At 36.7% G+C, this 12,343-nt stretch overlaps 1 protein-coding gene across 4 annotated transcripts in view; it reads left to right on the forward strand.

The window, feature by feature from the left end:
- Positions 1 to 12,343, forward strand: part of VTI1A (vesicle transport through interaction with t-SNAREs 1A) — a 280,801-nt gene that overhangs the window by 173,058 nt on the left and 95,400 nt on the right. The window contains exons 7-8 of one of the 4 annotated variants that reach the window (XM_067300246.1): positions 4,876 to 4,937; positions 8,725 to 8,877. In XM_067300246.1, coding sequence (XP_067156347.1) covers positions 4,876 to 4,937; positions 8,725 to 8,752 — 90 coding nt within the window. In that variant the 3' untranslated portion in view covers positions 8,753 to 8,877. Of the gene's footprint in view, positions 1 to 4,875; positions 4,949 to 6,064; positions 6,713 to 8,724; positions 8,878 to 12,343 lie in introns of those variants that run through there. The other 3 variants (XM_067300245.1, XM_067300244.1, XM_067300247.1) reach the window with 3 other exon arrangements.

A 12,343-nucleotide genomic window follows, 5' to 3' on the forward strand; every position in this document is an offset into this window, starting at 1 on the left:
TAATCTCGTGCATGGAAACATAGCTTTCTCTACCACTGGGCTATTAAGTTGCCACCTTTTTTCAGTTTCCTTGCTTCTTAAATGGAGTGGTTATCCATTTCCCTTGTAAATGTCTTTGAGATCTACTTGTGAAAAATCTTTATTTTCATGAAAAATGATGAGAGATTCATTATTAGGAAAAAATATTTAACTTTCTAGCCATCATCACTGCCCTGCTTTACGGTTTGGATAACAGCTTTCTCTTCAGAAAGCAAGGAAGTCAAGGTCTTTTTTGACCATAGAAATGTGCAAGACTGCTGACTGTCCCATCTCCCACACTTTGAAGTGCAGGGTTTCTTGCTATTATTTCTGTTTCTCCTGAAGTTTGTTTTGATGACAAAAGGAAAGAAGAGTAGGAAAGGAGTTGTGGCTAAATATAAGAGCAGGATCTTGAGGAAAGAAAGGAAGCTACAGCATAGTGAGATTTGCCTCACAGGCAGGAGTCTCTAGCAACAATCTTGAGAGTAAGATCTGTTTGGGGAGCCTTTTACCACTCAGTTGTCCACAATTGACCAAAGGGGGCAAAGGTTTCAAGACAGTGGCTGCAAAATACATCTCTGTGCTGAAACTCTTTGGGAGTTTGAGCCTCCAAACACTTCCAGCAAACCAGGGGAGAAGTTCTTTAATCATGTTCCCTCTACTGGAGTGAGAAGGAGCTTTCTTGTTTTATGGGTAAAGCCAACATTTCTTTCTGTGTGAAATAACAGTTGGTAGTTTCTTACACTGCTGCTCTGTGAACGCAGACAAGATAAGGTGTCTATGTCATTTTTGGCTTATGTTGCCTCCATGGAGATCTTCGTTACTCTGCACAACTTAATGAAGATGCCCAGTAGTTCATCCCATCCCAACCCACTCGTACAACTTCTCTGCACTGTGGTCGAAGAGATTTGCCTCTTCTGTTCTGATTTCTGCTCGCAGAATTTCACCAAGGTCTCACCAACCCTACTAACTCACCCAGAACCAGGAGTGACTGTATCTGTGATATTTTGTCCAGGATGCACTGAACAGATACTTTCTTTAGTGTCCAATTTTGCCAAAGCTAAATCATATTACAGGCTTATAGCTGACCACTGCCACTTAAGAAAATTCCTGTATCTGTTTCAGGGAGTTTCTTTGTCTGGATATCTTTGACTAGTAAAGCCTCATATGACAGCTTTAATGAGGCATTTTCTGTCAAAAGATCTGATCTATACCAGTTGCTTTCTCACATCCTGGGCATTAGCTACTTTAAATCATTAAATATAGCTAAATCATTAAATATAGCTAAAGGATATGAGCAAGTGTTATTCAGGCAGCTTTACAGGCATCTGTCTCATTTCTCCTCCCCTCAGCACATCCCTAGTGACTGCTAAGTCTGAGATGCTTTTCTGTTTCTATCTGGACAAGTAAACCCTAGGCAATGGAGGTAAATAAAATGTATCCCTTTCTGCCAAAATCCTCAGGAAAGTTAGAGAAAGAGGAGTGTAGTTCTGATAACTCTGTCTACCTACAGTTCTTAGTATAACCTTTCCTTTTCTGTGCCTTCTGCCTGAACAGTCAATTTTTTCGATGGCAAGACCTGTAAGCTACACGAAGCAAGATTAAAAATAAGTATATTCCCGGGAAATATATGCACTACAGTTCATCGAAAGACCTCTTGTCATGAATGGAAAGTCTTAAATTCCAAGTTTTTACCCTGTGCCACTTAAGATTTTTTGATTGGAGGATTCAGGAAAGTTCTCCATTGGAGCCACACGAGTGGACCTGTCCAAGCTGTCTATGCTCACATGTACAGTCAGAGATGACCCTGGATAACTTTTTTTTTTTTTTTTAAGCCCGGGACTGAGGGTGTTCCATCAGTGCATAATATGTTTACACTTAATACATGGAAGCATTATGTTACCAACCAGGGAACAAACTTTTAGAAGTTCCATCTTGTGAAAATTGGAGAGATTTTCTTATGAGGAAAATTTAATTGAGTTAGTCTGTGTAGTTTTGTTAAATGTACATATATGAGTTTTCCTGTCTGCAGAGTAAAATGTGAATGAAGAAAAATACAATACATAACCAATAGTATTTGGAATAAAGGAAGGAGATGTGTCATGCGATTTACATATGTAGTAACATCCATGAACAGGAATTTCCTAACTATTAAAAAAAAAAGTCAAATAGAAGGGGTAGAAGCTCTGCTACAGGAGTCATATAGGTTAACCAGATTATACAGGATTCTGAAAGAGGCAACATTTGGGAGTAAAACCTTAAATTAAAATGTGAGGCAGACAAGATACCATCATCAGCTTCTTTTCTATCTTCCTTCCTTTCTCAATATTACTTTTTAAAAAAAGCTTTTTTACAAACTGTGTAGATTTGTCTTTGCTAATGTCAAAGCATCTTCCAAAAGGTTTTCACTACAGCATTTCTGTGAAACAAGGAAGTGCCAAGGAATCTACCATTTAACAGGTTAGCATGCCACTTACACTTCGGCTTATTATTGCAGAGTTGTGGTATTGGTAAAGAAATGATAGAAGAGCTTTCACCAAATATTTAATTTTTACATAAAACCAAAACTTGTGATTTGAAAATCTTGATTGGTTTTCTGCCAGCACAGGAAGAAAAGGTTGGGGCTTTTTTAGCACTCACTTGAGTTGTAGCAGGAGATTTTCCAAGTTTGGGTGTATGTGTGTGTTTGCTAACTTTTCTTTTGCCCTTTTTTTTTTTTTAACCATAGAAATATCAGGTCTTCTTGCTTAGAGGACTTTGTGAAACCTCTAAGATTCAACTCCCCCTTCCTAACTATCAGTACTGATTCTAGCTGTCAGGTAGAATCCTGCAGCAAAAAGAGGAAAGTTAGGATCAAACATACAATGGTAAAAAGGAGAGAGCTACTTTTCTGTGAAAAGGGAGGAGAAGCCCCAAGTGTTAAATGCATCTTTATGAATAATAAAAGAGCAATGTAAAGCATACATTTGTACTTCAGATTCCCTTCTAACATGGATAAGAATTTGTCTTATTAATGAGCCTTTTTAAAATTATTGTGACATTTTTTCTTCTGTTGCTTGTGTCAAATTGGGCTGAACTACTTTTCTGGAGCTTGAATTGTCTAGATGAATCAGGAAAAAATGGAGGAATGGCTCTCCCCAGAATACAACGCTCATCTTTGTCCCATCATGGCACATAATTATAGAGGTCTGAGAGTCGGTGCAAGCCTTTCCATTGAATACAGTATTGCTAAAAGCAAGTCTTTCTAGTGCCATTCAGTCCCAGCTTCTGCTTGGTATCTCCTTAATAGTGTTTACTTTAAACACTATTATATAATATATAATTTTTACATGAACAAAAAGGAAATTTGTACCTAAAGGTTATGTGCCACTGATTGCAACTATTGATTTCAGTGATAAACATTAAATTTAGTAGCAAATATTTACACTATCAGGCTCCAAAATAGAAACTGTTTTTCATATTGCTGCTATACATATATTCAAGATATGATAGTGATTTGTTATGGTGAAGGTGATTTATTATTGGAAGATTTTCTTGGCAGTGTTACTGTTTTGATGGATTTGTAACACAGGATGCATTTTGTCTTCTACAACCAAGTTTCTTTAGTAAGAAGTAAATGAGTCAGATAATCCTTTCAATCTGAGTTGATAATGAAGAGGTAAATATTCAATTTTCATAAGGGAAAGGATGTTTATATTTATGTCCATGTAGCTGTGTTTCTGGGCATATTAGAAACAGTGGTCCTTACTATTTTATTACTGGCAATCATTTGCAGATTTTGATGTCCCGCTGGTTCCAAGAGCTTTAGAATGTCAAAAGATGTCTCTTCTTTAGTTATCAGTAGCAAAAGAGGCAATAGGAGAGTATCTCTGTTATTCCTGTATACTGTAATTTGTCATTTCTAGACTTCCTTTTGTAGGAGACTAATAAACAAAAAGAAAAGGGAGGTTTTATTCCTTTTTAAAGAACAACAGAAATAACACTTCTTTTTTAATATGAATTTAGTTTTCTTTATAACTTCTCTTAGTTTCCCCAATTTCATTTTTTTATTCAATTGGGCATTTACCTATTTTGCAAGATTTTTTTAGAGAGCTCTGGAACAAGTCAGCTGATTAAGTTTAGCTGAACATGTAGGTTTCTTGTGTCCTTCTTAAAATGCTGTTTCCAGTCAGTGAGGTAACTGAGACAATCCTTACATGCCAAAATATGTATTATACAGATGTACCTTAAGTACATACTATATACATATTCTTATAGTTTACATAGTCAGTGTTCGTAAAGTATTTGGGCTCCAATTCGACGGTGGCTGCTGTAAGGTCCGTACAGGTCTCATTTGTAAGAGACAGTATGGGCATATTTCTTTTACACAGATCAGTAAAATGACATTGTTCTGTTGTACTGCTTTTTCTTTAAACTAGTGTCTTTGAAAAACAGCAAAAGAAAGCTATGTTTGTTTCTCTTTTGGTAAAGCATCAGGCACACAGCACATGGCTGTGCCTTCATCCCTTGATGCGCTCGCTAATATTCAGAACCCATACACATGCACACATCGGTGGGAATTACGGACAGCAATCTATACAGCTTCTGCCTTCAACACTTTATTTGTAAAGCTTTTGCTCTCTATCCTGGTTCGTCTTTGTTGCCTCAAAGTCTTGTCTTCCGTAGGTTTCATCTTTATATAAATGAAAACCAGACAAAACATTTTTAAGCATCAGAGTTTAGTGGATTTCTTGCATGTAAATTTGTTGTGGGCTAAAACAGAGGTTGATTGAATCAAATGACAGTAGAATTATCTGTTCGTTGTACAGAATGGAGTACATGTGCCTTTTGATTTTAATAGTACTCTTTTCTCCTCAGCTTAGAGAAACAGATGCAAACCTGGGGAAGAGCTCCAGGATCTTGACAGGAATGTTGCGAAGGTAAGGCCAAGGTAGGGACACGTCTCTCTTTCCTTTTTTTTCTCTCTCCCTCTGTACCTTTATTTTTAGTGTTAATTCAACCTCTCAGCATTTTGCTGACTTGCCTGACTTTTTTTTACACCAGCGGCTATATGGAATTTCTTCAAATGAATGCTGATAATAAAGCAGGCATGGTTAGACAGAAGGTTTTATCACAGCTAACGAAAGAATTTTCTGTAGACTGAGGGATTACCTCTTGCTCCATCATTTATCATTTTTGCTTCTTTTTATTTGTTTTTTTTTTCATTCTGTTCTAAAATTAGGCTTTTTGATGATGATAGTGATTCTTGAGCATTTTCAGGGTTTCAATGTTTTCAGGTTTTTTACACGTTAGTTTTTATGTGAGATAGCTTGTAAATGCGTTGGGCCAATGTAAATTTACACACAGAGGAAAAGGTTAAGATGATCCACTCTGTTTGAACAGACTGGGCAGACACACTGTCAAACCTTGTGTTTTTAACATATTTCTTCTATGTTTTTAATGTTATGAAAATTGTCCCTGGGATTAAAGTTAAATGATGTGGGAAGGAAAAATTTGCAGCTTCCTAAAAGTCTATCTGGGATTGCAGGGAGGAAGGTTATCCAGTGATTACTAGCCACCTTGAATTTACATCAGTACCTTTCCAAACAGCCTTTTTGAATTAGTGACATCTCTGGATATGTATATTCTTTACTTACTAAAGCAGCACCCAAGTGTCTCTGTGATGTCCATGTTTCTGTGCTCTTATTCAGCTTCCTAAAGAAGAAAAGCTTCTCTCTGATAAGTGGTATTGGATGCTATGAAACACATTTTTAAGGGACTTTGTAGACTCCTCAGAAGAGTTCAGTATGAAATTACCTTTCCCAGGGTTTTTACATTGCATGTGTTTGTTTAATGCAATTTCCTTAAAAAAAAAGAAAAAGAAGTTTTAGCATAGTTTTTGATTTACCACTTGACTTGGAAAATATCAAAACCAGAATTTAATAAGTTGTTCTTTAGTACAAGCTTTATCTCTTCATAAGTCTCCTCAGAAAATAGCTTTGTTAGTTCCTTGTATACCCAGTTGACAAAGGTTAAGATGACTGACCTTCATGCCTTCATTCCACAGCTTTCTTACAATTCCAACTCTCAACAGTAACATATAAAATTCTCTGATTAAGAGTAATATGTAAATGACACAAGCTAAATTCAAAATCCATGGAGAAAGGAAGTGGCAATTGAAAGGGATGGTTCAGTGCTTGTAGACAATCAAAATAAAATATTAAAAAAAAAAAGAAAGAAAGAAAGAAAAGACGCAACCAAACCCAAGTCTCCCCAGGAAGGACCCTGCGACATGAGCTGTAACAAATATTCTGCATATGTCTCCATTTTGTCAAATCTCATTAAAGGGGTTTCTTGCTTTATGTCAATTGAGCTGTCCAAAAATCATTCATCATTTTAGTGTAAAAAAAAATCATGCAGTTATTTAAATAATATCATATTAATGTTAAAGTTCAGCTGTCATTTAATAGTATGGCTTAATCAGACATAGCATTTAGGAGAAATAGTTTTTTCGGGCTTTACTTGGCTTTCAGGTTGGCAGATTCAAATAAGGATTTATGGGTTTCTAAACCAATGTATTCTTTCCATGTTTATGCTTGAGGTACCTCAGCCTTTTTTGCAGCACCCTGTAGTCTGTTATTTTCAATAAAATAAAGTATCTCCTCATATTGTGTTTGAATACATTTGCAAGTAATTTGGAGAAGCTGAAACAAAAACATATGCTGTAACCTTTGACTTTGTTTTGTGTTTGGGAATCACAGTTAGGAGTCCTAGTTTATAAGTGTTCCATAAGCCAAATGAAAAATACGATCTTTCTGAAATGTACTTGGGTTCTTGTTTTCAGACAAAAGGATTATGCAGTCAGACACCAAGATGGCATGTTTCTGTATGTCAGAAGGGCACTAGATTTCCTTTTTCTGTGGCAAAACTGCTGAGCTGAGTCACTCATCTGGATGAAAGGCACATTAGGATTTAGACTCAGTTCAGGTAAATGTGCAGAAAGAAATTCCTGGGCATAGATGCAGTTTGCAGTAGAAGATTCCCAGGATGTTATTTAAAAACACATAATAGGTAGACTCCTCGGTGAATTTAATTTGCTTTATGACTGTTGGGTAGAAGTGTCTAGCATTTTTCCAGCTTCAGCAGCTCTCAAATGTTGTTCAGTCACAAGAATTATCATAAAATACAAAACCCAAGAAATAGCACAAATTAGACAAATCAAATGCAACGTAAGAAAAATAATTACCGCAAATTGGCAGTTGTGTCCTAATTCTGAATACCTCACTAAGTACTGCACAACGGTTCACTTTAATTACTAGAACCGATAAGGAACAATGGTGAAGGACTATATTTCACATTATTGTTATACAGAAAAGATAATGTTAAGTCAAACATTATTCAATGTAGCTGCTGAACCCACAGATATATTTGCAGATATTCTTGAAATCGTATGCCAGAGTAACACCCTATGCATCAAATTAATGCCTAACTACTTCTATTTTTGCTGTACAGGAAAGGTAAATTCTTTTGAATTGGGCCAAATCTATTGGTTAGATATTTAGATAGGCAGGATTCTTAATGAGGGCTAGATTACTCCCTCTGTGAGACCTAAATGCCCTGGTCATGTATTTGTGTGTAAAAAGTACCCTTGTTCTAGAGATGAGGAATAAAAGTGGGAACAGGTTTTGTGAGCTGGTGTAGCTCACTCAGGAAGTTGGTAGTAGAATAAGGACAGATCTTCCTATCCCAGTTTGTTGCTCTAGCAACTTGAAGTAGCCAGATTTATGTATTGGAATTTGTTATCTGCCAGTATTTTATGTATTTGTTTAAGGAGATTTTTTGGAACAAATGTTTTAAAATGTTCTCACTTTGAAATGTCTTTTCCCTATGTTCTCAAATGTACATATTTTTCTGTATATAAACCTACTGAGACTCCTCTAAACTGGTGTATTCCACTTATGGCACTTCATTACTAGGATATTATCAGCACGTTGATAGGAATTTGTGAAAGTCTGTCAAACCAGTGAAGAAAAATACAGCAAAAATGGAACATTAATCATTTCCTTTTACATGTATCTAGAGCTCTGGGCATCTTGACATATTTTATGACTTCCGTTTAAAATTGTGAGACTGTAACAGAAGTTCAGTATAGTTTCAATCACAGAATTTTCAAATAATAGGTTCTAACAAGGAAATGGCATCTTCCATGATCACCTGCGATGTCGCCATCTCAGACATGTATTCCTTGGCCTCTACCCCAATGTGAACTGGGGAGCACACAGTGTGTTAGAAGGAGGCAGAAGAGAATATTTTCTGAAACCTATTCAGTCTTTCAGAAATGAATCTCTCTTTTGCCTGTATCCTAAGCCAATAGCCTAGAAAAGCTTTTAAGAAAGGAATTTAGACAGTCTCCAAGCCACATACAGCCCAGTGGGAAACAAACAAATGTAAAAGTAACCATATAAAAATTTCAGTAGATTTGAATCTTTATCCCATTAGATAAATTCTACCTATCCCCCCTCCAAACAGCAGAAGAATATTTTAGAAAAATATCTACTGCCCTCCAGAATAACATTTTATTCTGTCTGGCTCAACAAGAATTTCTGATGCCAAAACTCTCTCTTTTATCTCCAGATTTTCATCTTCTGAGTTGTAATACTTGATGCATTGCGAAGCTCATGAACACATCTGCTCTTATAAAAGGGGCTTTTAAAAATTTAATTTCAGATGGGACATAGCCACTAGCTCCAGCTGATGGAAATGAAGCAATAAGTATTCAACTCTCAGGTGATAAATTATATGACCTGCCAACATCTGCATGACCACTGTGACTACAACCAGAAACAGGGAATGCCTCCCCCTCCATGCTAATTGTGTTCAAGCTTCTTCACTCTTCTTTCCAGGAAAATTCTGGTAGTCCAACTTCCTGCATTGCTTGTAGTCAAATTTCCTTGTACCTTTGAACTCCAATGGTGTCCAGTCCCCACAGTTGTTTCTCAACATTTCAGAGAATCATAGAATAATTTAGACTGGAAGGGACCTCTAGAAATCATCTAGTCCAACCTCCTGCTCAAGCAGATCTAATCAGGTCAGGTTGTCCTGATGGATGTCTTCAAGGCTGGAGAGTCCACAGCCTCTGGGCAACCTGTTCCAGTATTTGATCACCCTCACGGTTAAGAAATTGTTCCGGGCATCTAACTGAAATTTCCCATGATGCAGCTTGTGTCCATTGCCTCTGGTCCTAAGCATAAGTGATTCAAAACATAAGTGTTTTAGAATCCACCTTTGGAGTTTGGACCTGGATTGCACTCATTCCTAGCGGTTCTCAAATGACTTCAGCTGTTGTGAAAAGGCCTCAGTGGTCATTAGGCAGAGGTGAAATTCCATGTAAGGAAATTCTATGAACAAGCTGCGAGGTGCTCCACCTCCACCCATTGACTTGATGAGATGGTGAGGCAGCAGTCGATGCATAAGGATTTTTTTGCTTTCTCACACCCCCAGAGATGTAAAAAGTTAATTATAATCTGTTCTGCCTTCTTTCTTGGCTACCAAGCCCACATTTCCGTACACAGAATGACAGTAGGCAAGACAGCCCTGTCCCTGTTGAGACAAACTGAAACAAAGAGTGAAAGTGTTAGCACTGTCTTTTTTCCTTATTTCCCTACCAATCTCTTTTGCCACCCCAAAAGATCCATAACAATAATTTTTTTTCTGACCTAAAGCCTATTTCAAAATCAGTCATACAAAGCCATGACTGCTGAGTTTCTGCAGTTTTCTGGTGGAAGGTCTTCCTAGAGCAGATACTGAGAGAAGTTTAACATGCAGTTACATTTGCCTTGTTTTTATGCTAATAGAGAAATTCCTCTTTGCAGCAGGAACTTTACATGTTTGGTCTCAAGCCAAAAGGAGTTTGAGTAGAAATTGTTTCAACAGCTTTTTGGTACATAAATATATTTCTATTTTTATCTCAAGATGTATTTCTACTCTGAAAAATGATTGAAATGATAAATCCTTTTGCAACATGTCTGTTCCATGTTGAATATTTACAGCTGCAGATGTTTACTTCAGTAATTTAGGTCTTGCTTCAGGAAAACATTTAAGCATATGGTTAACTTAAACCAGAGAAGCAATTCCCTGAACTTCAAGGAGACTGAATAAGGGGGGAGTAAGTGACAAAATGATTCTTGGTCATCTCTTGGAGCCACACAGCTTTTACTGTGCTCCTTGCTCAAGGCCTGTCTGTAGTATTTCTGTTGTTAAATGGGAACCATAAAATACATATGATGTATTACAGTATTTGTTACTGTCAGTGGAAGTACTAATTGTTTTTTCACAATTTCCTAACTTTTGAGTTTTTAATATAGTTATTTGATTACTATATTATTGTACATGCTTATGTTTTAATATGCAAGTAATCTTTATCAATTATGGAGTGTTCGGTCTTTTCAAAATGAAACTGATAAGTTTTGTGGCGATGTTAATCACAAGATAGTCTTTAGATAAGGAATATATAGTCTGTTATTCCAGAATAAATCTAAGCATTAATGAGTACTGGACATTCTTCACTTTTTTGCCCAACTTTAAAAAGAAACCTTGTTTCTTTGTTGAGGTGATGAACAAAACATCTGGAAAACGTAAATGTAATGTCAGCAAAATTCCCAAGAGTAAACATTCTTCATCATTAGGAATCCAACCAGAAAACATGTAAACTTTTGAGACATTGCAAATAAAGGGATACACTTATCTTGGGAATAGAGAAGTGCACCAATAGGTCTGAACAGTGAGAATTTTAAAATAACTGTGGGACAGGGTGCATTCCCTATTCCTAATTTAGATATGATGTGATCTTTCATATGTAAGATGCATGTCTTTAATAATCAGTTAAGAGCCATTTTCTAAATCTCGTTTGTCTTTCTTGGACAGTGTTCTGTATGTTTGGAAATGACAAAATGCTCTTGGAAAGTCATACTCTACTTTCATTCAGTGTTAGAGATACTTTCAGTTTGTGCATCATAGAAGGTGCTGAAGTCTTTTGAGCCTTATAACCACCACAGCTACTGAAAGCAGTGGACATGTAGAATTCCATGCAATATATTAAATGTACCAAATTTCTCACAGAACAGGGCCGATTTCAACATTGCAAGCTTGCAGCTGTGCTTAATTTAATGCCACCCCATCCTTTGCAAACCTTCATTTCCAATAGTCTACATGATGCAGAGTTAAGTTTACTCCAAACCTGGAAAAAAGAGGAGCACAGTGATTGATTTTTACATTTTATAACCTAAATGCATAGGATAAAATAAAGACTGTGCTGTAATCTTGTTTCACCTAGGCAAAATCTTAGAAGGACGTGTCCTTCATTCATTGAGGTTGAATCATTTGTGTTGCACCCTGGGTTTATTTTTTAGATTGTTGGAAAGCTTTTCCCATGTGTCAGGCTGCCTACACTAACCCCATCATGCGTAAGGCTCTCAGCATTCTTCAGACAATATTTCTAATTCTCTTTTTTTCATTTCTTTTTTAAATATACAATGGCCTTTGTTCTGTCCTCTCCATTCCCTCTTTTATATCATCTGGAATTACTATGTCATTTGCCCCCCTCCATCTATTTGTGTCCAACTGAACAGCTGGAAAGGACATTATCTACAGCACAGTTGTGTTTCTGCAGGAAAGCAGGGTCCCAATGGATAGCTATCCAGGCTAGTCCTAGGCTGCATACACCGTGAATGTAAAGCATCATAATAGGCAAGTAAAGCATCATAAATATCACGTAACCCTTTGTGCTTGTTCTCTGTATTGAGATATATTTACTATCATTAAGCACCCAGAACCTAAAAAGGTTCACAATACTTTATGTCATGAGTAAAACAAGGGCATTTCATAGCCAGCAGTGTCATGTCTGATCCTCAATAGATATGCCATCACGTACTTTCACAAGAAGGCATGGTTCATGTCAGTAAATCAGTGCAGTGCTTTCTTGCAGTAGTTTAAAGTAGCTTCCAGTTGGCTGAATTCTCTCTGACATGATACTCAGTAATAGTGAATGTTGCAAAAATATTTTGAATGTGGTCAGATAGTTTACGTGATGCAGGATGAAGTAGGGATCCCATTAGCATAAGCTGACATTGGTAATTGCTGAAATAATTGGAGACCACTCTTGAGAAGTCAATGACGTCCGACTTCTTAAGGCCAGCAGTAAATTAAGGATCGTGTTCTTCTTGACACCACTCACACTATAACTGTCGCAGAACAATATGTACCTAATTTCACACATTCCATTTACTATGGAGTGTTTTAAACCATTAATTTATAAATGTAGTTTTCTGATCACAGATCTGCATGATAT

This window comes from Apteryx mantelli, chromosome 7 (assembly GCF_036417845.1).
Source record: "Apteryx mantelli isolate bAptMan1 chromosome 7, bAptMan1.hap1, whole genome shotgun sequence".
NCBI classification, from domain to species: domain Eukaryota; kingdom Metazoa; phylum Chordata; class Aves; order Apterygiformes; family Apterygidae; genus Apteryx; species Apteryx mantelli.